The sequence below is a fragment of the Mchenga conophoros genome, linkage group LG15 (assembly GCF_057382185.1).
Source record: "Mchenga conophoros isolate Kocher_MC1m ecotype Shallow Benthic linkage group LG15, M_conophoros_male_GT1.1, whole genome shotgun sequence".
Classification (NCBI taxonomy): Eukaryota; Metazoa; Chordata; class Actinopteri; order Cichliformes; family Cichlidae; genus Mchenga; species Mchenga conophoros.
Window position 1 is genome coordinate 12,183,860 of NC_140540.1, and position 27,609 is coordinate 12,211,468.

The following is a 27,609-nucleotide window of genomic DNA, read 5'->3' on the forward strand; positions in this document are numbered from 1 at the left end:
GCTTGAAACCTCTCAAAGTGTTACTATGTAACCACAAACAACCATTCACAGCTTCACTGAGTTGAGGATTGAAATATATCCGTGATAAATGAACGTAACAAGATGAGGAGACCAACACTGAGGTGGTTGTTTTCTTGCCAGAGTCCACCCTCAGTGCTCATCTCGTCATATAATTTCTCTCACATGTGTGTTTTCATTGGATTTAAATCAAATGGCACACTGCAATATGTTAGGAAACTTCATTTAAAAGACCCAAATAAGAATTTTTCTGTCAAGTCAAGCTAATGGGTTAATATCCCTATTAGTGTTAAAGCCGTAATAAATCAGTCAATTGGCTGTAATGTGGAAGGTGTTAGCTCGCAATTACAAGCCCACAACTGTCACTCGTTCATCTTTAAAGCTCAGTGTTTTAAATGACCTGGTCTTTAAAACCGTATCTTATGACCTCATGACAAAGAAGTGGCTCGCTGGAGAACCTTGTGGATAATGTAGCTGCTCTGTGAAGTTTCGCCCTCAAGATATCCATGTCAAATGCAGTCGGACTTGTTGTGGATCTGTGGTCCATACTGGCTCAGCTGTCAGCCGTACAGTGAGCGCTGCTGTTAAAAATGTGTTGCCTCTTGGAGAAAGGAATTGCTATAGGGAAAGAGTCAGAACATGACTACAAGTAACTGGAATTTATCTATTTTATGACAGTACATGGATATTTGGAGATTTATAGATCGGTAGGTAGGTAATTTGTTTCAAACAAATAAATGAAATTGTAGTAGTCTGAAAGGGACTAGAACAGTAGACGTTTAATACATAAAACCCCCGAAACAAACACAAAGTAAACTTTATACAGACTTCCTATCTCCTCATTGGCTATAGAACTGTTGACATAACAGGTTTTCATTTCCTCTGTACTGATATTCCTCAGTGTTTTAAAGTGATTTTACAGGCTAAACAAAAGAGCAGTTGGACTAAAGCAGTTTTTTAATTATAAATTATAAACTGTAAATGCAAACGTCCTGTTAGCAGGTTTGTGGTGTTAAATAAAAACACTTCATCATATTAAGAAACAACCAAACAGCTTTTCATATTACAATACTGTTCTGTCTGCATGATTTTTTGTGCTTTAATGAATAATAAATGAAGATATTGCCATAGTTTTCACCATTTTATCTTATTTTTTGCAGATTTATGTTTTAAGGAGAAGTTTGTGCTCCTTCTCAGTGACACCCTGTATGAAAAAGTCTGGCCCTTCAGAAAAAGTCTGGCCCTTCAGCCCCCCACTGATGATGTGACCTTGAATGTTGTTTCTGAGCCAAAACCTGGATCAAACTTATAGATATTAACTGGGCAATAATGTAGGAGTAATTTGAGGCCCAAAGCCATAAAAAAACAGTCTGCTTTAAGTGCCTCGCTAATTAAAACCATGTTATGCTTCTTAGTCGTCCTCTCTTCTCATACAGGACTCTGAAGCTCAAATTCTTATCGGACGTGAGACGAGGAGGGTCAGCAAAGAGGCTGGATTTGTTATTTCAACCCATTTAGAGAGGCAGGCCCCTGGGGTCAAACACTGGCCAGTGTGGCCTGATTATGATCGTGTCCTGGGGGGTCTTAACTGCGGCCAGGCTGTTGTTGTTGTTTGGCTCCGTTTGCTGTTCAAGTGTAGCAAGCTGCACAGATGAGGGGGTGGGGATGATGAAAAACAGACAATTTGTGGGAGGTATAGAGACGTGGGGTTAAAAGGTTAGCGATGCACTGATGTAGGTAGAGGAGGGCATCCCGCCCTCGTGTGTTGTCCTGAAACGGCAGCTAACAGGTGTGCGTGTCTCTGCAGCTTTGGTGTCACTCATCGGTTTTTCTTCGCTTTCATCTCCTTCCCATGTCTCTCTCTGTCTGTTACACACAAGCATACATGGACACACTGAAAAGATTGTGTTCTGGGGGTTTATTTTTATCCCTTTCTTGTTTAATTAATCGAATTCAATGTCCCCGTGGTCCCTCCTCTCACATCATGTATGTGAACCGGAAATTGAATACAGCTGACAGTCACACAGAGAGACTAATGAGGTTTTCAGGGCTGACTGGCAACGGGCAGCATATGCAACAGAGATGTGGTCTTATTATGGCTCTGCAGTTAATCAAATTTAAATTTCAGGCATAATTTTGTCTTTTAATCTTAAAACGTCTTATGTTTATTCCAGTTCATAGTCTAATTCTTTTTTCTTTTTTAAATTTTGTTTATTTTGTTAAAGTTCAAAGAAGAGTTGTTTGTTTGTTTTAATCCAATAATTTCATATAGTCCATCAGTAATCATGTTAAGTAATCATGGTCAACAATAGTTAGAGTTTTTTTTTTTTTTTTGAAACGATGATTTATTGATTTTGTCAGAACAACACGAACAGCAACAAGTCAGCACAGCCAAGCACAAAAAAAAACAAAAAAAAAAACAAAACAAAGCAAATGCAGGTATATGAGTTACCAGTACACACGCCTGGGACAAAATATGTAAAGCGTTTCACATTCGAAGTCAAGGGAAACGATAAATAAAAAAAAAGGGGGGGGGGGAAACACAGACATTAATCAGTGTGTTTAAAAACAAACTGCGAGTCCCCTTTATGTAATAGCACAGTAAGGTCATGAGGTAGGTGATCAAGCAGAGGCTGCCATATGCTACAGAATGCATTACAATTGCCCTTTATGATGGCACTGAGGCGCTCCATCGGCAGCACCCTGAGCAGTTCTCTGTACCACTGTGTAACAGTAGGGGGCCGTCTCTGAATCCATTGAAACAGTACACATCGCCTCGCCAAATGTAAAAGTTTACTTAACAAAAGCATCTGTACAGAAGACAGAGAGAGCCCTTCTATAAATAGACCCAGAACGAACAGCATAGGGTTCAGTGGGATCGTTCGGTGGAAAATAGAGCAAAGCTCTATAGCAATATTCTTCCAAAATCTAGTAATTAAAGGACATTGCCATATGCAGTGGTAATAGGTCCCTACAGCCGTGTTGCACTTCACACAAAGAGCAGAAATCTGAGGGTGAATTTTATTTAGGAACTCCGGCGTACGCTGTAGTCTATGTAAGATTCTGTACTGGCTTTCCTTTAGTCTGTTACAGGGAAACAATTTCATGGCAGATCTGAAAGTTTTGGACCATGCTTCCGCACCAACCTGAGCTTCGAGGTCGGTTTCCCACCGAACCCTGGCCTTATCAGTGGTTATAAAGTTCAAAGACAACAATTTCCCATAACAAAGAGAAATAAATTTCTTTTTTGTAGTCATTTCCTCGTTAACTTTGAGAAGAAAGCTTTCAACAGGGTTCAAAACTGGTTGATTGGCTGGAAATTTAAGGGAGTTCACATAATGCCTTACTTGCAGGAATCCAAAGAAGTGTTTCTGTGGTAAATTATACTTAACTTGAACTTGATTAAAGGCCATAAAACTACCCCTTTCGAACAGATCACAAATAAACCTTATACTTTTAGAATACCAATCATCAAATATATTAATGCCAATACCCGGGGGGAAAGCTTTATTCCTAGTTAGAGGCTGCAGTGCACTAGAGAAACCTCTTCTTCCGACGTGGGCAGTAATATTACGCCAAACCTTTAAAGTGGGCATCAAGACGGAATTAGTTCTGACACCAAGAGGGAGGTCCGCCAGGTCAGTGGATAAGAGACTAAGAGGTGAGAGAGGGTCACAGCACCAGGCATCTACCGATGGTTCGCCCCGGTGAAGGAAGGAATGTAACCACCCTGAGATTATTTGTGCATGGCAAGCCCAGTAGTAATATAAAAAGTTAGGCAGTGCCTGACCCCCCTCATCCGTGGGCAGTTGTAAAATCTGTATCTTTAGTCTAGATTTCTTCCCACGCCATATGAATTTAGAAAGACATCCCTCAATCTCTATGAATGTTTTTCTGTTGATCCTGAGAGGCAACATTTGAATGGGGTATAATATTCTGGGTAGCACATTCATCTTGATTAAACTTATTCTACCCGTCCAAGACAGGGGGAGGTCAAACCACCTATTGAGGTCATTCTTGATTGAGGCCACAATCGGCTTGAAGTTCAACTTGTACAACTCCGCTGTGTCTGCGGACACCCTGATACCTAAATATGTGAAACCTGTGGTCGACCACCTGAAAGGGAAATTAGGAGGAGCGTCCCACCTCCCCCCGTCACCCAGTGGCAAAGCTTCAGATTTATCATAATTTATCTTATACCCTGAGAAGAGGCCGAATTGGTTGATGATATGTGTCAGTGCAGGAATAGAAGTTTCTGGCTTAGTGAGAAAGAGCAACACGTCATCTGTATAAAGGGAAATCCTGTATTCAGTATTCGACAAGGTCACCCCACAGATCTCAGGATCAGTTCTTATAGCCTCTGCCAGTGGCTCCAAAGCAAGTGCAAACAACAGGGGAGAGAGGGGGCATCCTTGCCGCGTTCCCCTACCCAGTGGGAAGACATCCGAGACCGAGCCATTAACCAAGACCCTTGCAGCTGGGGCCCCATACAGCAGCTTGACCCACTTGACAAATTCAGATCCCAAACCAAACCTGTCCAAAACATCGAATAGATACTCCCACTCCACCCGATCAAATGCTTTCTCAGCATCCAAAGAGATCGCAAGAGCCCTATAATTGGTGTTCTGAGAGAACTGCGCAACATTTATGAGTCGGTGGACATTGGAGCGGGAGTATCTATTCTTGACGAATCCCGTCTGGTCAGGCTTTATCAGAACCGGCAGAACCTCCTCCAAACGTCTGGATAAAATTTTGGACAGAATCTTACAATCCACACTAAGTAGACTTATAGGTCTGTAGGATGTACACAGATCCGCGGGTTTATCCTTCTTTAAGATCAGGGATATATGGGCAAGGTTTAGGGTGGGTGGAAGCACGCCCCTCTCAAGAGATTCTGTATACATTCCCAACAAAGGACCCGCCACATGTTTGGCCATTTTTTTATAAAACTCTGGCCCAAACCCATCAGGGCCCGGAGCCTTCCCACTCTGTAAGGATTTAATTGCATCCAAGACCTCCTGCACCCTGATAGGGCTGCATAGATCCAATCGACTTTCCTCTGACAGTATAGGGAGGTTAACAGTGTCAAGAAACAGTTTCCTGGCGTCTACAGTATTTTGACACTCAGGGGAATATAAGTCTTGATAGAACTCTTTCATTATTTTGCTGATAAGTTTAGCCTCAAACTGTAAGACACCTGCCTTATCTTTTAGAGAGGGTATTGCATAAGAGCCCCGTTTCCCTTGGGCAAGTCGGGCGAGCAAGCGTCCAGGTTTGTTGCCTGATTCAAATAATCTATGCTTCGCATAGAATATTGCAGTTTCCGCTTTCTGAGTTAACAGTTGGTCCAGGGCCGATCTAGCTGCATCCAACTTCCGAAGCACAGAAATAGATGAGGATTTCTTAAACTCCCTCTCCAAGTCAGTGATATCGCGTTCAAGCACTAATTGTTTGGCTAAGTTGCTCTTCTTTTTTGCCGAGGTAAAAGAGATAACGGAGCCCCTGAGAAATGCCTTACCCGCCTCCCATAGAGTAGAAGCACTAACCCCCGGTAAGTCATTTGTAGAAAGATAGAGTTCCCACTGATCTTCTAAATACTTTACAAATTTAGGGTCACTAAGGAGAGCTGGGTTTAGCCGCCAATGTCTAGACGAAGGGTCATAATAAGGTGGTGATAGCTCCATTGAAACTGACGAGTGGTCCGAAAGCGCACATGTGTGGATCAAACAGCCCCGAGTTCTGTCAAGGACAGATCCAGAAACAAACATGTAGTCAATTCTGGAAAAGGAAAAATGGGGGCGTGAGAAAAATGTGAAGTCCTTCACATGTGGATTACAAACTCTCCAAGCATCAAAGAGACCAAGATCTGAACAGAGGTCCGTTGTAGCCTTTGCCATTTTTGAAGATGGTTGAGATTTTGGTGGATTATAATCAGTTTCAGGATTCAAGCCACAGTTAAAATCCCCACCAATTATTACGTGGTTCGGACACACAGGGGAGGTTTTTGCCAGAAAATTTGAATAGAACGATCTATCAAAAGTATTTGGTGCATAAACACTTCCCAATAGAATTAATTCCCCATATAGAAGCCCAGTAATCAAAATAAATCGTCCGTCCGTATCCCTTACAATAGTATGTAGCGTGAATGGTAGATTTTTATGGACCAATATTGCGACGCCTCTACTTTTAGAGTTAAAGGAGGAATAATAAATTTGTCCCACCCAATCACGTTTGAGTTTTAGGTGTTCGGAATCTGTGAGGTGAGTCTCTTGCAGTAATGCAATCTGCACTCTATCTTTTTTGAGTAAGGAAATTATCTTGCGCCTCTTAATGACGTGGTTAATTCCCTTGACATTAAGAGTAATAATTTTAGTGTTACTCATTGCAAAAGTAATCTGTCATTGGACAAGAATCGTCAACCCAAGGCAAACAGAAAGAGCCATCATAATAAAAGACATGTGAAAGACTTAACCCATGGCCTGAACCGGCCGTGCTGACATGAACAAAACCATCACAAAAAGATGGCAAAGGAACCTTCACCCACACAACAAATTGCATACAATAACAGAATTAAGATAAACGTCAAGGTATCACGAACTAAAAACAGAAGTTAGAGTTTTTAAGTCATCAGTACCACCGAGCTTAGGCGACGGTGAAGCGTCCATCTGGGATCTGTACCTCCACGTTTCCCAGGAGTCCCCGCTCCCTCCGGAGTGTTGGTCAGATTTGAGGGAGATTTGCACAATAATAATCACTTATTAGATCTTCATCTGAACTGAGCTCTAGGTCAAGGCCATATTTCTTGATTTACAGCCACTTTTCGATCGTGGCTCAAGAGTTGGGAGTTCGTCTTGTAATCGGAAGGTTGCCGGTTCGAGCCCCGGCTCTGACAGTCTCGGTCGTTGTGTCCTTGGGCAAGACACTTCACCTGTTGCCTACTGGTGGTGGTCAGAGGACCCGGTGGCGCCAGTGTCTGGCAGCCTCGCCTCTGTCAGTGCGCCCCAGGGCAGCTGTGGCTACAATGTAGCTTGCCATCACCAGTGTGTGAATGTGTGTATGGATGACTGAATGTTGTGTAAAGCGCTTTGGGGTCCTTAGGGACTACGTAAAGCGCTGTACAAATACAGGCCATTTACCATTTTTCATTTTTACGAGAAGAATTACTCCTCCTCCTTGGGTATTAGTCAGATTTTAGTGAAATGAGATTCATTTGTCCTGGATTTGTGTCTGTTTGAGAGCCTCCGGGAGGCTTAGTTTGTGCAATACAGCCAGCTAATCACAACAAAACTTAGAACCGTCTTTCTGTACTAAACACAGCCTCTGAATTGTGCCGCATCATGAACTGAATGAGCTGCTTATGTCACTGCTGGTCTGGTTGTCATTCGTTTTAGCTCCTAGAAACCAACAGAGATAGTTTAAATATTTTACAAATTGCAGGTCATTCACATCTCTGACTCCAGGACCACACCCTTCTTTGAAAATATTGCATGTTTGCACAACAGATAAAGGAGTGTTTCAAATAAATTGCAGATTAAAATGAATGAGCACGATAGCATGAAGAAGGGAGCATCCTCTGTGAAGCCTTTATTATGTCCTCATGGTCCAGCCACACCCAAATCCTCAGAGTATTGAGTTCTGTAGCCACAGAGGGACAGGCGGTATAAGCACCTGTCAAAGCCTCGAAAATTGCCTTTGTGGTATAATTTCTGCTACAGTAGGTGTCTTCATCTCCACGTTTTACCCTGATTACAAGATGCTTGTCCTCTTACTCACCCACTCTGCAGTGTTTGCAACACAGAGGACTCACTCGAGGATAAGTGGAGCCAGCTGTTGATACATTTCAGACAATCGTCGGTTGTAACAACGACAGTTGAGTTGTGGAAATTCTTTATTTTCTCTGTTACGTAAACAAACAGTGGATTTTTTTTTTTTACCACAGTGAGGTCAGGGACACCACAGCCTTGCTGTGTTTTTGGTAAAGTGGGGCCTGCAAGCTGTAAGTGACATATTTCTCCCTCGACACTAAAATGCAAAAAATTTTGGCCACACATAACTTTATTTACAAAGTACAGAGCATGATGGAGGACTGCAGCGTTATCTGTACTATTATTACTCTAATAAGCTGATTGTGGATTAATGTCATCAGACAAATAAAAATAAGCATTAGATAGTGTTTAATTTATTTTAAATCTTGCTGCTTAGAGCAGGAGGCGAGCCACTGCTGGGTAAGAAATCAGCACTTCAAAAGGGCTGATTTTCTGTATGGTTATCACTGATTTTTAATGTATTTGTTATAGTTGCTGGGTTTCGTCTTATTTTTAATGCCGGAGTCTTAATTTGTCTCTTTGTCACTTCCTGTTTTACTTTGAAGGTTGTTTCCTGTGTGAATTGTTCTAGTTTTACTTCCCCCGTCTTCTACCTTCTTTATTGTCTATGCAACACTTATTACTTTCTCCTGTGTCTCATCCCCCTGTGTATTTATAGTTTATTCCTCTTGTCAAGTCATCCATTTATGCACCCCGTGTTTCTTGTGATTTGGAATACCGCTCTTTTTTTTTTTTTTTAAATCTCTTGTATGGTTCCTCATGCTTCATTCCTAGTTCCCAGTTTAGTTTATCTGTCTTGGACTTTGACTTTTTTGTCAAATTAAAAGCAGTTCAGTTATTTCCCTCACATGCTTTTGAATCCTGCAACAGGGTCCTCTGACCACCAGACTTAAGGCTGGCCACAGATGACTAAAGAACAATACAAACAGACCAAGACCCCAAAAGTGAAGAAAGTACCAGCCTGGCTGCCGGAGCTCCCAAACACTCGTTTTCTGTCATACAATTTCTGCTCATTGTGCTGAAATTTTGTATAAATTTCCATGAAATGTCAGGGATCCGATTTTTTTCTAACACAGTTAGAGTGATTTTCTTTGTACATGTCAAACCTCACTAACTGCTAGCCCAGTAGTACAAAGACTTGATAAAATGTGGGGCAAACTATGGTGAAGGTTTGTATTCAGAGTGAGAGTTGTCCCTCTGAGCTGCAGCTCGCATGTTTCAAAAGAAACAGCTTTTACTTTGAAGGCAAATTGTCGCATTTCCAGGTTGTGATGCACTTTTCACAGTTTCACTACACCTCGGGGAGCAGATGACCAGTGTTTGTAGACAAGTCTGCCACTAACGTGCAAACTGCAGGCGTCCGCAGCAATAAAGTAGCAACCAAATCAATCACAAGGTTTGTGCCAGAAACCAGTCGGTTACTCCCATTTCTCCATTATGACCCAAATGACTTATGAACAAATGTGTGACTCCCACCCCAATCATTTTCTCAGCAACTCCCATCAACCACCAGCAACCAGTTGAGGAATACTCATTTTCCCCCCGTGACCTGTGATTGCCAGATTGTAACAGGTTGATCTTTAAACCTGGAGCTTTAATCCACTTGATCCTACATTGTCACCGTGATTATCACATCCAAAGTGGCTGACAGGTTAATGTCACATGGTTAGCAGTCACGTGTCTGCAAAACTTCCATACACTAAACCAGGCTGGACCAACTCCAGGCCTCGAGGAACGGTGTCCTGCTGTTTTAGATCTCACCCTGGGTCAACACACCTGAATTAAATGATTAGTTCATTACCAGGCATGTGAGGAGGTAATTTAGCCATTTGAATCAGCTGTGATGGATCAAGGACACATTTAAAACCTGCAGGACACCGGCCCTCGAGACCTGGGTTTGGACACCACTACACTAAACCAACAAAACTAAAAGCATTAGCTTGCAGAATTTAAATTAAGTCTAACATTCACATTTTCACTCAAGTTTGACCTGAATGCACTCATTTGTTCTCTTCAAGGTGATGAAATCCAAAGCAAGTTTTAAAAGCATATTACTGAGTTTGACTAACTTAATTCTGAACGTCTAAATTATATTTTTTGCAATTTGCAGGTCTTTACCAAACTTAATTTAGACTTTCAGCCAAACACAAGACTGAATGTGACCCTCCTCCATTAAAGATAAAAGAGTAAAAACATTTGGCAGCTACACCATCGCACATAAAAACACACTGGGCCTCTTACAAACATGAGGAGCAGGGAATTATTTCCTTATACAGCTTGTGCCTGTGTGTTTGCTGGGGGAAAAAGTTGACAGATTCATGGTAACGGATGGGTTCCCGAAAGCTGCATTAAATATACTCCAAGTGGCAAACCTGCTCTGTTTATAGAGCAGAAGTGGATGAGATAGCTGGAGTGAAAGAGGGCAGAAAAACCTTTCCACCTTGTAATCCCCAGAAACATTCGACTTACTTAGTGCTTTGCTAGTTCACCTCAAACCACACAGAGGCGCAGGTGTTGAGTTTGAGCACCTGAGCAGAGTTAATGGGATGTGGAATCAGCGAGAGTGTTCGTCGGGGGGTCTTGTCAGGCTTTGATCTTTGGTATGTACTGAATGTGGGGGTCAGGGATAATAGTTTGGGGGCTGGCAGGGGTGAAGAAACATGAAGAGAGAAGGAGGACGTAAGCGACGGCAGACATGATGGTGTCATGGCACCCCAGGAACCTCCTGGTGGGAACTGATAGAAATGTCACAAAAAGTACTGGAAATTTTTAAACCCCTGTCTTTATCTTTCCTGTCTCCGTGTTTCCCAGTCACCCCTTCTGCCCGTGTCATCCCCCTTTCGTTTGCTCAGAGACCCTTTCCACACCTCGGAGGTCAGAGGTTGTCGCGTTAACTATCCCGGGCAAAATACGAGTCCACTGGGAGCCTTTAAGCCTGTTATCTCATTCGCCCAGTTTGCTTTTGTGTGCATGTGTCCTTCTGAGAATAATCCTGACATCCCAGCTAGTGTTACTAAACTTCAGCACAGCCATTTACACAGACAGTTAGAAGACTTCTTAATATTTGGGCTATTTAATATTTCCTCTTTACTGCATAATTCCCATTATAATGGCAACAAAATGACCATAAAGGCTGGATGGAGTAAATTTACTGCCATTTCTGCTTTATCCTTACTGTGTGTTATGATTGACGTTTATAGGTACTTTCCTGGCGAGACTGAAAATATTAGCCTACTGTATCTGTTTATTTCTGCAAGGATTTCAAAATGTATTCAGTCCAATAAAAGCTATTTTCATCCATTGCTCGGCTGTATGAGCTGGGTTTTAAGCCGACTTGATATTAACTTGTTGCATAAATTGCAATAGAGCAGTGGTTCCCAAACTTTTTTTGCTGGGCCCCCCTTTGTTTTACAAGAAAAATGTCCGCGCCCCTCCCCCGCACACACGCACGCACAAACACATCCTCCAACCACACACACCCATATTTTGCTACATTGCGGTTTATGTCACACCTCAAACATTTAGTAAATAATTAAGCAAATACAAGTAATCTGCAATAAATTACAGGTAGTAATAAAATAAACTACTAACTCTTTTACGCTACGTCCACACCTACATGGATGATTTTGAAAACGCAGCTGTTTCATCCACATGTAAATGGCGTTTGGAATCACCGAAAACGCAGTTTTTTAAAACTCCTTTTTTGTGTTTACGTGTGGACGAGGAATACAGAGTTCGTCACACAACGTCAAAGGTATGTGCCTTTTTTCACGTCACGCTGTGTGTATTGTTTACATGAGATGAATTGCAGAATGGCAGATAGAGACAAAATACTATGACTATCTTCAGTTTTTACACGCTTACATACACACACGCAGTTACTGTCCCTCCATTTCAGTGGCGTGTCTAGAAAATTTTTGTTGGGGGGGCCAGGTAGGGGCACAGATTTGGAGAAGGGTGGCAGATGTAATTGGCAGATAATGTTAAAAAAAATCTACCAACCATTAACCATAATTCAATAACCCTATAAACCTAATAACCGAATGCGCTTTTAACTCTTATTAGAATGAGATTTTAACCACTACGGTGCAAAGTTTTTAGATACTGCGTTGATAAAGTACAAGAGATACAATCAGTGCTTTGTCAGTGTTTATTCAGCATTCAAGGACAGCAATATTTGCATGGTATTTTTACTGACATATAGTGCACATATGTTTTGGGCAAAACATTTTTGAATATTAAAATACGAACATTTTTAGCCAGTGCCAATGCAAAACTTTATCTGCGTATTAAAAAAAGAAGATAATCTTCTCACAAACTGGTGTTTGATTTTGAAACAGGAAAAAAGTGGGGAAACAAATGAAAAGACTAACATTTGAATGAAACCTGAAAGCAAGTAAATACTTTCTATGCTGCCGTATGGTAAACTTTGGTAATATTGATAAAGAACAACACTGGCTGATGATGAAATACAGTCAGCTGGCATGGGGACACTGCCAGTATTAACCTGCAGGGCTGGACTGGGACAGAAATCGGGCACAGTTACCAGCTGTCAGCTACTTAGAAAAGGATCCTGGTGTTATTTGTCTCTCAGAACCCGTTTCTCCATCACCTGTTCAGCTCTGATGATTCAGTAAGGACATCTCCTGGTTTCATCTTCATGTTTCCCTCTCACCACAAATCCAAACCGAAATCATGACCAGCAGCTTTTACAGCTGTGGCTCCAGCAAACATCAGCTGATACTAGAAATTAATGTTAAATAAATTCTAACAACAGCTGATCAAGCTTAAACGTGCTGCTGTTGTTTACCGCGACATCCGCTGGGTTCCTCTTTCTGCGCCAGAAAGAGGAACCCAGCCGATCAGAAAAGCCGATCAGCTGATCATTGATCAGTTTCATGATTGAAGTAGGAACAGGAGAGGGAGGGGGAGAGAATGAGAGAAGCAGAGGCAGCTGTGCAGCAAAGACACAGAATAACTCCAGCTTTGTGTCTTTTTTTCATTATAGCGAAAGTACGGGACAAACTGTGTCTCTTCTCAGCTCAATACGAAACGCGTAATATTGTCTCTGAATGAGGGACCATTCCATTTTTAAGGAGCCATTGGCAACTCTACTAACTAAACTTATGAATAAAATAAAGTTCACTATCAGTAACATCATAGCACCCACCCAGCTGTATAGAAACTCTGTCATGCTAGCTAGTACGAATTACTGTAACTGACTGTAAAAAGTCAGCACAACGAAAATAAACTACCCCTAAACTTGGTTTATATCTGACCCAGATAGACTGCAGGTCATAACTTCTTACCTGAAGTTCAGTTCACCTGACACTCGGACTGGCGGCTGCCTCTCTCCTCCTGCCTCCCCTTCCCTCATCCACCTGCTGGCCTCTGTGGAAGCTCCGCCATAGCCACCACCAAACAACTGAGTTATTTTTACACATCGGCCAGCATCTGGCCAATCCACCACTCTCATTGTTCATGCCGTTACAAAAAAAAAAAGTCATCAGCCCACGGGCAAATGCCCGGTATGCCCGATGGCCAGTCCAGCTAGGTTAACCTGCAACCAAATCTGCAGCTCCATACAGCAATGTTACGACTTGGATTATATCTTATAACTCATAACTCTTATGCTAGCTCCCCCCAGTAGCCTACTGTCTGAAATATTCGATGGTTGCAATAATTCTTTAAGTGTTATTTTTTCCTTGGTATTCTAATTTCACCGAAGTTTACTAAACTCAACAAACTTAATATTAATTACAGGGACATTTATTCTCTCCTCCCCTCCTCTCCTCTCCCCATTTCGCCGAAAAATTGTTTTCTGCGGTGCTGTCTTTCGTGCTTGGCTCTCCGAGTCCTACCTTTGCTAACCTTATGCTCATAGTGCAGAAGCTGATGCTGTATTCACTTACACTCGGATATCTGAGCTTCACTGTGAAAACATAATCGTACATTTGATATTTGATTGAATTTTATTGTTTTAGCTTCGGGGTGGCACCTGGGGTGGCCAGTCTGGTAGGGGGGGTGGCCTGATCATCATCACCCCAGGCCACCCCGCTGGACACGCCACTGCTCCATTTAGAAAGGCAGAGGCGTCACCGTGTAATTATTTTACATGTAGTTGTTTTTTTTCCTGTGTAATAATATTCAACATAGCTATCAATACATTTTTCAAAAAATGCCTCTCTGTGCAAAATGGGTTTAAAAACATAAACAGCTGTAGGAGTCTGTGATTTGAACCGGGGGAACAAATCGTGGCAGGATCAGCCTGATATTATTTGTATCCCACTGTAACTTTACTGTATAAAGAGCTAACATCTCCAAAATGTCAGGAGTAGTTAGTCATTACAACAAGTGTTTGTGAACTAAAAATCAAGAATGTGGGCTACTGTTTGTCCCTGATTTGAAGAGCCCAGCGTGTGCTCCCAACAAAGGGAAAACCAGTTCTGCAGGGGAGGCCTACCTTGGCACTTGTGCAGGTGAAACCAAAGGGCAGACATGCTTCACCATATTTTCTAGTCTTTGGCTTAGAATGAAGTTGGTTTGGAAACATATTCAGCTATGCTTCATCTCCTGCTTTGCGTTTGTGTGGGCGCCCCGTGCTAGCAGTGTTCAAGCGTTGGTTTTTTTTCCCCTTTCATACCGCGCCCCCCCTGCAATGGCTCTGCGCCCCCCCTAGGGGGCGGGCCCCACACTTTGGGAAGGTCTGCGATAGAGCTTCAAAAGAACAGGTGTTTTCGATTAGACTGTAACAAATCCAGACTATAAACCCAAAAGATTCTGCTGTTTTTCTACATGTGAGCTCCTAAATCAATTTCACCAACAATTCAAGGGTCATTTAACTGTAGACTTTTAGATAACATCCTAAAGACATCCCTGGACTATTTTATCTAGAGATTTAAAGGAAAAAGGAGGGTCATCAAACTTTATTTACAGAACTTAATATCTTAGACTACATGCTTGGTTTTAAGAAGTAACATGCCATTGGTGGCACCCTCTTTTTTTCCCCATTAGCTCCATTCTCCTGCTTTCTGTATAAAGGATATAAATCTCCTCTGTTGCCCTTTGTGAAGTGATTTAGAAGACAGCAGGTTGTCTCTATGCTGGAGCCGATGAGCAAAGGCGCAGCCAAGAAGTAAATGAAAGAGCCAGATAAGAGGTATAGGAAAAAAATAGATAAAATGAAGATAAAAGTGAAAGCACAAAGAAAATCTATTCTGAATCCTTTTGCTTTCACAGACTAATTACAATTTAAATAATTCCTTTAAGCAAACAATATTCAAAATGTTATTCCAAGAGCTTTCCAGGTGTTGGTATGAGAGTGTTGGAGCTGTAATTTGACCCAGCAAACTGTTTTCATTTGTTTCCTGTCTTTGTGCAAGAAAAAACCTCAAGCCAATTTAGAAATATTAAATACCAAGCTAGTTTTGCTGGTGAATTGAACAAACCAGAGTTTGTTGATGCTACTGAGCCAAATTTTTTAAGTTAATTACATGCTCCTTTTTTTTATTCTTAGTGATTCATTAAAAATCGGATAGTAATGATGTAAAATTTGGGTTTGAGTCAACTAACCTAATGGCCTCTTTGCTCAATAGCCTCTCATTAAATTAAATTAACATCAAATTCACCACACTGAAGTAATTATTTTACAAAGCAAACAGTGACCAAATCTTGAAAATAGCTACAGTAATTTTTTAGTACTCAGAAAAAGAGAAAATACACCAAAATCACAGCAATAATTTACTGGGTTGTTTTTTTTTTAAAGTGGCTTTTCTTACTTGTTTTTTGTAACATGGACGAGTGTGTTAACAGAGTTAACAACACACAGCCGGGTTCACAGGACTCTTATCTGAGGATCTGAGCATTGACAGTTTTTCTGGCTGCCACCAACTCTGACTGACAGGTGGACAATTGCAGGCAGGCCCAAGCTTTTGTCCTTCCCAGCCTGGGGAAAAGGAACCAGAGCCTCCCCACTGAGGTGCTAATATAACTAATGGACAAGTCGGGCTCTATTCCCGATTTCTCTAGGAAAGCCCTGAAAAATGACACCACGAAGGAAACAATCTGCTTGGGACAGGTCAGAGGGATGAACTAAAAGAAAATGGGACCAGATTAGGAGAGTGCAGGGAGACTCAATCATCACCTGGAGGGATGACCGACATGGTGGTGTAACCACTTGGTGTACAAGGACAAATGGAAAGGATGAGGACAACAAGACAGGAAAAACAGATTAACAGATTAATTCTTTTAGATTTAATTAATTCTTTTAGATTTGAAATAATGAAGCTGAAGTTTGATCAGAGAAATTTCCTGCAATGTTAAAGATCAGCCAATAGATCCTTGGCTGACATGGTTTATATTTATGGTTTTATTTGATCTGTGATCTTTTAAAGTACTAATCTTATTTTTTCTTTTCTGTTAGCAAGAACACCAACTTATGACATATGGCTTCATTATACAGAAGATCTAGATGTACAAAAGTCTCATAATTGCCTCTGAACTCTGTCAATACTGCAACCATGAACATTTCAGTACACTGAACTTTGTTGAATTGGTCAAATATCTTACTTGTTTGTATTGGCTTATAATGAGCTGTGAAATCAGTCATCTGAAAACATGTTTACTTGAAAAGCACAATGCAGTCTAAGTTTTAATCATCGCCCAGCTCGTATAGCAAAGTTCAGTACCTCATCGTGAAGTCATGAAAAATTTGATTCTTCTTTCACTCGTACTAAAACGTGCATCCATCCAGGAATGTGATACTCGAGTGAAAATTTGCCAACCGCTTGTTTGACTTCTCAATTTTCTATACTAGAAGAAAGAAAATTTCTAATCCTTATCTGATTCAAAGGCTGGTCTGATCTATTGAAAAGAGAAATAAATGACTCAAAGCCAACAAATGTGAGTTGTTTTTGGAACTGTGAGGCCTGTTTCACAATATGTGCATCATGCAAGCTGCAATTTGCTGCAAGACATCATTTTTTCCTTTAATTTTGACATCTTTCACCGATTAAAACCCTAACTACAACCAGTGCATGAGCTTTCAAACACAGCTCTCAAAAGTTCCTGGAGTTTCTGAGCAACAATGTCTGTAGGATCCCACCGTCTAGATCTGTGTCTAAGGTTCGCTCGCAAAACAGGGTAAAAAGAGCATTTATACCCCATTCATGTAAAATGAAATCTTCACTCAGTCAAATGCTTGCATGCAGGGGAGGGTGGGGCTGTCATTTTTGTCCTTTTCAAGCCATCAGGACCTGTGATCACATTTAGCACGTGAGCCATCAACTCTCCTCCAACCCTGCGACATTCCCAGGATTCCTTGTCCCCTTCACCAAAATTCCACAGGTCCACTAACACCTGACTCCACCTTCTCCAAATGTTCACGTCCCTTACCCGAACATGGTGGGCAAGGGAAAGTATCCCTAAGAATTTATGCATATTTGGAAAGAATTTGCATCTCATAATTTTGAAATGCAATGAGGGTGGTGGTTGTGGGTGCAGCGTTTCTGGTCATCACACAGGATTAACCTTGCAATTAATGTCTGGATGTCTTTTTATTATCACGTTTCTCTTTTGTTTTTATTTCTAATCACAAACGGTTCAGTTCAGTTTTTACCAAAAACTGCTAATGCTGTCTATCCTTAACTAAAAATAAGAAAGTAAAGTTGATTCATAAAGTGTTTTTCACAGACATATATCCACAAACTTATTATCAAAGTAATAAAAAGTGAGAACAGTCAAGACCCCACAGTTTAGAAAAATAGTGTTAGAGGAGAACTCAGGCTAACAAATAAATTCCTGCCAGATAAATATGTGGAAAAGCTGTTTAATGCCGAGCCAGAGATACCAGCCCTTAAGCCTATTAAGTGACATAGTATGGTCAAAGGCCAACCTGATACCATTAAAAGATCGTCACAGACCTTTAAAAGGGAAGTCTCAGTGGAATTGATGAGGATAAAAAATTGTAATTTACACAATAAGCATCTGAACTGAATTTTTCCAATAATTTGCTAATAAATAGGCTTATTATTACCACCAGAGCTGGCTTCAAGATGAGGTTTATACTGTAGTTCAGCAAAATATTTAAGAAAATTCAATTAAAAAAGTTTGCATTTGATATAATATCTAAAATATTCAAATATTGAAATTTTTCTCTGGTTGGGTATATATACACATGAATGGATGGGCATGTAAAATTTGGGAACATGTAGATTTAATGCAAACAAATGCAAATTCCTATAGAAACCGCAGCGACACTTAACAATCAATTTTAAACTTGGGTTGTCTTTAGATTGGAATTTCATCTACTTTACAAATCTCTGACCTGAACCACATGAGCAAACAGATGATATCTTAGGTTTATTTTGCATCAAATTAGTCTCAATTTTGCTGTTTATGCCTTTTTTAAATCTTACCCAACAATGATGCTAAGCAAGGATAGGGTTTCTTTTTGTCAAGGTTTTTAATGTCATATGAAAGGCAATACTATCTATGTGCATCAGCATGTGACCAGGTAAGGATAGACATTCAGTAATGTCATATTATGTCATATATACATTCTTGAAGATTGAAAATTTTCTTGGTATTAAAGGAATTTTTCTTGCATTTTATTATTGCATTGAACTGAAAGTGAACCGGCCCAAACACTGAAAAGTGGTGTGACGCCTGAGTAACTCTGAATTTCTTTTCGAGTGTTTGGACGCAATCAGTCACCGTTTCACTGCCAGTTGTGCATTTTTTGATGTCTGTCTGGTCAGCATGGTGTGCCACAAAGATCTAAAGACAGACTTCCTGCTCGGGAAAAAAAGTGCACAAGGAATGGCCACATAACGAAATGTCTGCTTATGAAAACAACAGCATGGAAAAAGTAATCTCCTCTTGTTTTTTTCCATGCTGTTGTTTTCTCTTGTCTTGTCTCCTGTGTAATATGATCAGATTTAATTTAGCCCAATGAAAAACATTTGAGAAGTCACATTTCTGTCTATGAATAGATTTGATTATTTTTGCTGTCTAGAATGAGACCGCATAAACTGACAAAACAGCAAGATAAGACACAGCACACATGAATGCATATGTTTACTTGTAGTATTCATGCGGTAGGGTAGCACAGAGTCAGAGAGAGCGAGTAGTAGTAAACACCTCCTTCCTCTCTTACAGCCCCTTTCACCACTTCTAACATGTTCCTGTCTCATGTTCATTTATCCCAAGCAGCCTAGCACTCACAGAGTGATTTCATCTTCCCCTTCCTTTTCTTCAGCCTCTTCCACTTGAGGGATTACACATGCATTAAGCACTTTTTTGTAGCACTTACCAAACCTGCTGAGTCACCATTTACACTTGCAAAAAAAAGCTGCAGTTTATTTGAATTGACCTGCACTGGCAGATGGGCATGATGTCTAACATATCAGAAACCAAAGTAGAGATCTGGTGACTGTGGAGGTCATTTGAGTACAGTGAACTCACTCTCATGCTGAAGAAAGCAGTTTGAGATCATTTAAGCTTTGTGACTGAAGTCAGGCAACCGTTTTCTATTCTTTTCTTGCCCAAATTTGGTGAGCCCATGCAAACAGAGGACAAAGGAGGGGGGAACAACTAAGCTGTAGTGCCTCTTCACCTCACTGTACAATACCTTTTGTGCAATACTTTTTGTAAATAGTCAACAGTGCAATAGACCTCAATACTTGAAATGTGCAATTCACTTGTATTTTTATTTTTTATTCCTATTTATTCTATTTATCCCCTTTGTATATTTTATTTATATTTGTTTCTGTATTTATATATGTGTGTGTGTGTGTGTGTGTGTGTGTGTGTGTGTGTGTGTGTGTGTATATATAACAATTCTGTAACTGTAACTTCGGTCGTTGCTGTGCTTTTTTTGGAAATCGAATTTCCCAGAGGAACCCACCCGAGGGATTAATAAAGTTCTATCTTATCTTATCTTATCTCTTAACTACAGCCTCGGTTTCCTGTTCTTAGCTGACAGAAGTGGTGTGGTCTTCTGCTGCTGTAGCACATCTGCGTCAAGGTTTGATATGTTGTGTCTTTAGAGCTGGCTTTCTGCATACCTTCACGGTAATTTTGAGTTACTTTTGCCATCAACAAGTCACTTCTACCCAGAAAGCTCCTGCTCATGGGATATTTTCTCGTTTTCAGACCATTCTCTATAAATCCATGAGGTTTAGTGCACCTTCATTAATCTATAAACAAACTGTTACAGTCTGTGGTTTTATAGGGAGTTTAACAAATGTTGTGGCTGGTCAGACAGCCTGCTGCCAAGGAATACTTCCAGCAAGCAATTTCTATTGCTAAGCCAGTTGTTGTTTTACATTTCTTCCCATTTACAGATTAAACAAACACTATAACGCTTGATAATTAGAAAGCTTTCGAGGTTTTGGTGGTGTGTCTTTGAGCTTCTCCTCATGCCCAATTATTCCCAGTCTCTATGCTAAGCTACAGAAAGCTAAACGAGTCTCTTGCTGCCCTAGCTTCACAGTGACCACAGACAAAACATAAGCAACATTAAAGAATCTGTAAAGTTTCTTTAAGTTAAGTTTGATTGTGTTACTTGTTGAGTAAATGCTTCCCCTTCTTCCAGTTTTTATGTTAGCTTGTGCTAAGCTAAGCTGCTATATCCGATGCTAGCTTTATGCTTAGCAAACGGAAAACAGATATCTTAAAGATATCATTCTTGTATTTTGCTCGTTTGTGTTGTTGTGTTTGCACATCTCTGTTGCTTGTGGGGCTCGCACACAAGAATTTCACTCGCATGTGCTGTGCCAGTGTGCCTGCACATGTGATGTGACAATAAAAGTGATTTGATTTGATTTGATTTGATTTTAAAGTCGGGAAATATATGTGTATCCACATATGTTAAACTTTCCCTTTAAAGAGAATTAACAGCACTATGCTATATGTGTGAAATGTATTTATTTGTTTTTCTTTGCTGTTCTTTTCAGTCTTTGCAGAAGAATGGACAAATCTCCAGCATGACTAGCCTGAACGGACACTCGGAGGACAACACGCTAGCAGAAGGTGTGTATGCGTGTGTGTTTCTGTATTGCTTGGAGTGTTTATTTACTCTGTGTGTGACTTTGGGAGCTGTTTCTTTGGTGAATGTGGTTAAGCGGTGACCATGTGTGTGTTTGTGTCTGGGGTTTTGTCCTATGTCTTAAGCAGCAGCAGAAGGTAAGCTTGTTTGTGTGAGGTCTGCTTTCAGTGTGTGTGCGTGAAGAATTCTTGTGTGCAAATGTCTTCATGGCTTTGCATGATCTAGTTGATACTAACCTAATCCCTTTGTCAACACACAAGGGACAGCTACATGAGCTTTTCTCACTGGAGCCGCACACACTCGCTCTTACATGCCCACATACCAAGATACTCCTTTACTCTCTTTTTTCATCTTTAGCTTAGCAGTTTACTGGATTCGAACTGAACTTGCATTCGCTTCTTTTGTGAATATACATATATCTCTTGAAAAATGGCAGAAATCTAACTATTTTGTTCAATAAAATTAAGAGTAACATTTATTTCCCAAAAGAAAATATAAAAATATTGATTGGTAGAAGATTCTTTATACAGAAGTAAGCCTCATTTGTTATTTTCTGACAAATGAGACCTACTAAAGAGAAATGGTTTATTTTGAAAGATATTCTAAGGAAATTGTAAATCAGTTATCTTTTAAAAGCATTAAACAGTAATAAACTGTGTAAATTAGTTTTAACATGTGCATCAACCTGCTCTGTTCATCTCCTGCAGCGCCTGTCCATCACTAAAGCTGCGTTTGTTTATTTTTAATGCTATCTCTATCGTGTCCCGCTCAGTCTGGGATGGCTGCAAGGGCACGTACGCCCTCCTTAAATATTTATCAGGCCATGACCCAGGGCCCAGCACAAAGCAACCTGTGCACTTCATAATATGTTATGGCCCAGGGGAAGGAGTAACCCTACACTACTTAAAACACAGAGATATGTCACATACTACTCTGTCAAATAACTTATTTAATAAGGTATTTAATGAAGCAAATCTGTCCATCCATAGAGTAACCCAATACTCTTCTCAGTGCCGAAGTACAGATTGTATGAGTTGATGTGGCATGTAGACTTGAGCGAGTAATTCTGTTGGGAAAGTAGTTGCTTCTGTGGCCCTGTACTCTAATTTAATCACTATTTGGAAATTTATAGAGCAGAAAAGAGGGTATTCAGATGTTTACCTTATTAGATGTACTTGGGTCGTATGCACAAATAGAAACTGCTGATTAGTTAATTTATTTGTAGAAAACCAAATAATTTAATTTAGGTTAAAATAATTAAATTTTTTGAACACAAGTGACTCGTTTGTTTCTGAAGACCTGATTTTCTAACCCTCGATCTTAGACTTTTGGCTGTAGTCAGTTTAAAATCATCTGTGATAAATGAGGGGTGTCTCTAACAATATACCCTGATTTTTCTTCTTTTTTTTTTATTAATTAAGTCTTTAAACTAGCGATTAAGACCATGACCATCAGGAAGGTACATACTGAAGGTCGCAGATCAAGTGAAAAACTTGGTAATTTTATCCTTAACCTCTTTAAATTTGGGCTTTTTTAAAGCCAGAGGAGTCACCTTGTGCTGGCCGTTACACAAATTTGCTTTAAAGCACTGCCTTCACCCAGGCTTAAGATCCGTGGTCCATCCTGCTAATTGTTCCAAATTGGAAAGTTAAAAATTTACATGGAGATTCACTTGAACCCAATGCATATATATAATATTTCTTAAAAAAAAGAAATCAAATTTGTCTTTTGTTTGACTTTGACAAAAAAAAACAATGTCTTATTTGACCCCATTCCACCTGATGTTCTCAGTAAGCCGGACCTAAACAAAAAAGACAAAAAACTGAAAACATCAGAGGTTCTGAAGAACTTTCAAGGCTACAGATTAGAAGAGTACAGGGGAGTGAAAGGAAGAGAGTTACACAATACACAGAGAGAGAAGATAGAGGAGCAAAAGGTATGGAAGAATTTCACATCCCAGCAGCGCTCTTCCTCTTGCGCAGCCTGATAAAGGCAGCAATGCATTATGGGAGACAGGAAGAGAAACAGAATCTTTCCGATAACAGCAAAAAACAACAAAAGACTGGATGTAGATCAAAAGACCCGACACACATGCAAACCCACAACCATAATCTCTCTCTATCAGGTAAAACAGAGTGTTTATAGTTAGGAGGCCAGCCCAGGCATGAAACTCCCCAAACACATAACACACAAGCCAGTAGTGTAGTGGCCTCGTTGAAGATGCCTCCTAATATGATAAAAATCCATATGTAGGTGATCAAGAAGCAAAACATATATGTTGGATATATGTTTAGAAATGATATGTTTAGCATATATGTCAAACTCAATTTCCAGTACCTTTGTCAGCAGTCAACACGCATGAACCAGCCACTAACTAAAGTAGTATATAAATAAATAGCATATAAATAACTGAATTCAACCTAGTACCAATTTACTCAAAACTTAGCACAGTATTTGTGAAAGAGCAAATGTGTGGTCTAGTGTAGATTTTATAGGGCCATTATATTTTTATCAAAATGTGATAGGAAATTCTCTACATTTCTATTTGAAAATCTTTCCTTAACCTCCTAAGACCCAAACTCCTCCGTGGCATTCGTTTTTAATTGCTCTTTGATATTTGGGCTGACTGGGACCTGATGAATGTAAAAACAAAGAATTACCCGATTCTTTTTTTTTTTTTTTTTTTACCAAAATTTTGTTTCTGAGAAAAATAAGAGCCACATATGAGGATATTGGTCTAAAATTCCAATAGCACAGTGGCAGTATAACATCCTCGTAAGTGGATATCAGGCCCTTGTAGAGCAAAATTTCGTATTTTGGTCTAAACAACCCAAAATGTGATGTCCACATATGTGGACGCCAGGTCCTAGGAGGTTAAGGCTGCCAGAGGCTTTGAAATTAAGGGTTTTATGACACTATCCCAGGTAGACAGAGAGGAGTTCAATAAATATTGCATGTTTGTAAAGTTCTGAAGAGGCACTCTGAATTTTTGGAGGCAGGAAGATTAAAAATAGGTAAAGAGAGGAAACAACATAAATGATGCAGCTACCGATTACGTAACCCAGTGCAAGGCCTCGACCCTACAAAACTAGCTCCAAATGCATCAACATCACTTCATTTTTTTGTCTCCCCTATCGCTTTTTGTGTACACTTTTTAATTATATTAGCAACAGGATAGATTTTTATGTGCTCTGTTTTCCATTTAGATGTGCATAAAAGCCTGCATGTGTGATTCAGGGGTGTGGATGAGTTAGGGGTGTAATGGGAGCCTAAAGAATGACATGAAGGCTGAGGTAATTCACTGGCCAGAGCATTGAGAGACCCTCCCAGATGGCTCACAGACTCAAAAAAAAAGAGGACAGATTAAGTTTTGTGGAAGCCTTCAGAAGGAAGACACTGCTGACTGTGTGAGTGTGTGAATGCGTTCGGACATGCCTGTTTATCTGCAGTGCGACCGGACATCATTCGCTGGTCAAATCATCCGTGTTTGTTTGTTACATTCCACCCACGGGACTGGTGGGTGCGGTTCACCAAACTGAAGTCAATTTAAAGAACGCATTCATTAACGTGTGTGTGCGTATCAGTTTTAGATACTTTAAGAAATGTAACTGGATTTAAAGCTTTCTGTCATTCACTTCAGAAATGCTGCTTCAGAAATTATGTTGAAATGTGTTTATAATCATTAGGCTGAGTCACTTCTGGGTTTATAGGTTGTTTAGAAAGACATCACTCTGAGCTTAAGCCATTTGCTTGTTCTGACGTCTTATAGACTAAACAATAAAAGTAGTGGACATGCTAATAAATACCGACAGCTCCTCGTCAGAGCTTAGTGATTGTCGCACAAGGAAAAGTAAAGTAAGCAAAGGTTTTTCAAGTGCTGCTGGTCCCTGCTAGTTCCCTTGTGTCTTCCTGTACTTCGTTTTTATTACTTTTTTGGTTGCAGGTGTAAACTTTAACATTGTGTTGCAGTCTGGTAGGCATGTGTGTGATCGTGTTTAATGTGAAGCCATGATTTCATCCCAGGATGGGCTTGCTCGGGCTTGGCTCCGGGGAATAAATGACTGCGTTGCCAAAATGTTCATCATGCCTGTGGAAGGGACCTCTCCCTCCACTTAAGCTCTGTCTGATCTCTGCCAGTAAAGCTTCGAGTTCCTAACACAATCCAGCCGCTGGATTTCTCCTCTTGGATTCCTGCCCCATATTACTTTTACATTCCAACTGACAATACTCATTACAGTCGACAGTTGTGGTTCAGATGTTTTGTGCATCTTTTTCTACTGCCTTTACAGTACTGGAAGGAATATGTGCGCTCTTGATTTGTACTGTGAGTGCGAGGAGGCTGCAATCCATTAACTTGCCTTGAGATGTCAAAAGGATTTCTCCAGCTACAAATAAAGGAAGATGTCCCACAGGAAAGTGTTAGAGTTTTATACCGGAGTGCTTGAAAGCCCCTCGGTCCCCCAAGATCCATCGTTGTGCAGTTATGACTGCAATTATGTCCATTTGTGCTGCATGTTTTATTTAGTCTTTAGGTATGAAGTGGGTGCTTCAGGGTAGGAGATAATAAGAGAACCCTATTAGAAAGCTGTCAGCTGCTGATCAGGCAGGAGGCTTTTCCCCTCCTAGTCAAGCATAGCTTGCAGCTCATAGGGGTAACAAAATGTTTAATGTTGCAGCTGTTTAACTCTTGCTCAGTTTTAAAAAGTCCACATGATCAGCAATAGAGGAACAGACAGCAATACCCCGCTGAGCACCAATCTACCGATGTTTGTTGGATTTTGGGTGGGTACGTTCAGAATTCAATTCAAAGCTCTGATTTCCTATACCTGCTTTCAGTCATGTCAGCAGCAGGCCTTATTATTGATTCCTAGACTAAAACCTTCATCTTATGACCTTTGAGATGTGAGCAGCTGAATACTCGCCACTTTAAGTTGACATTTCTGTGACATTTTTCTGTGTTCCTGTTTTTGCTTTGTTTTGTTTCTCTCTAACATCCTTAAGCCTGTAAGATAAAGCAGGATTTTCTTGATTTTCATTCCCTTCTTGCCAGGTCACATCACCATGGTAGCTTATGCTGTAAACCTAACCTGGTCTGGAGTTGATTATATTCTAGATTAGAGATTAGCCACCTACTGCCTAATCAGTTCTCTGGAAAATATCATCACCATTGCTGGAAGATCCCGCGGACTCCTGTGTGCAAATTAAAGGAGTGTCTAAAGTTCTTCGGTAATAAATAATGTCTGTGTTTCCCTGTTCATGAGGAAGAAATATAAATTCTTAAATGTAACATTATTTTTCCCCCAATGGCTCCCACCAACAATTCTAATGTTCTATAAGCACAAATATCTGATTCGAAAACTCAGCACCTATTTGAATTCTGCTGGCTTTGTTTGATAACAGCATCAAGGTACCTTTATCAATGCTTAAAAAGCATTGATAAACATGACAAATATGTTTTATTTTAAATTTTCACTGTGTTTACATTTCTACAGCTTATTGCAAAAGTCACACAAAGAGGAAATTTATTATTTATCATTACTTTTGGCTGTTTAAAAAATGATGGTGTAATATGCAGCTGACAGCTGCACACTTTTAACTCTTAAAATTCCTGATCATTTATTAAAATTCATGCAAGAAAACAATCGTAATCGTGTTGTTTTCAAAATCCACCATATTCAAAAACTAGAGCTTTTGAGCCAAACCACAGCATATGAAATGACTAAATTAGGTTGTCAGCTCAGCAGCTTTTAAGTAATAGTCCTCAGTGCACCGGACCTAACAGTTCAGTAATAATTAGATATTTATGGTAGGCTCCCATCAGAGCTTTCAGACCCCCACAGGACCTGCTCGTCTCCATGGGCACTCCTCTCTCATCTTCTCCGGCATCAGGGAACCTAATCTCCCTCTCCCTCCCTAACCTTCTTCTGAAAATGGGCCCAAAATATGTTTGACCCCTCCTCCCCTCCTTCTTTAATGAAATTATCGAGACTCTTCCTAAGCAGTATGTATCCATAAATTATCATTAGTCATTTGTACCTTAAAATTGAGAACAAAATGCTTCTTAAAAAGGTACCAGGAATTAGCCAGTGAGACGAGGTTTTTCACGTGTTTTGGCAGACATTTAGCATAACCGTCTTGGTGCAGGATACCTGATACTTGTACAACTGAGACTACCAGCAGTTGTATCAACAAAAGTCACAAATAATCCAAATTGTTGTGGAATTATTTCCCTCTGTGAGCCGTCTCAAGAAAACTTTGATTTGAACGATCAGTTGAAAGTAAATGTAGGGTTCGGATCAGCATTTTTATACATCAGTCACAGGTAAATGAATATTTGCCAAAAGCTAATGTTAAACAGACACTGGAGTAAGAAAGGAGGATGAGCAACGAGAAAGATCATAAAGGAACCTGAACATGTGAGCCACCTTTGGGTTGAGCAACATTTAGTAATCAGCATTGTGCTTTTTTTGTGGGGGGGTTGGTACACAGCTTTTATCTGGAGTTAGTTTCAATGCACACATTCATTTGAAATGCAGATTAAAGTGAAGCAAAACACACATGAAAGCCTGCATTCTTGTTAAACTGGCAGCTGACGTAAAGGAACACCATTCATCTCCATTCATTTGTAAATGTTGACAGGTTTCAACCTCTAGGAGGAGATCTTAAGATCTCCACTTCTCCGTTTATACATTCCAGTCTGTACTGCAAGACAAGATG

The 27,609-nt window shown here is 40.2% G+C and overlaps 1 protein-coding gene across 2 annotated transcripts in view; it reads left to right on the top strand.

Annotated features, from left to right (window-relative positions):
* Positions 1 to 27,609, top strand: part of akap12b (A kinase (PRKA) anchor protein 12b) — a 57,810-nt gene that overhangs the window by 13,911 nt on the left and 16,290 nt on the right. The window contains exon 2 of one of the 2 annotated variants that reach the window (XM_085246640.1): positions 20,801 to 20,876. In XM_085246640.1, coding sequence (XP_085102766.1) covers positions 20,801 to 20,876 — 76 coding nt within the window. The remainder of the gene's footprint in view (positions 1 to 20,800; positions 20,877 to 27,609) is intronic. The other variant, XM_085246641.1, reaches the window with a different exon arrangement.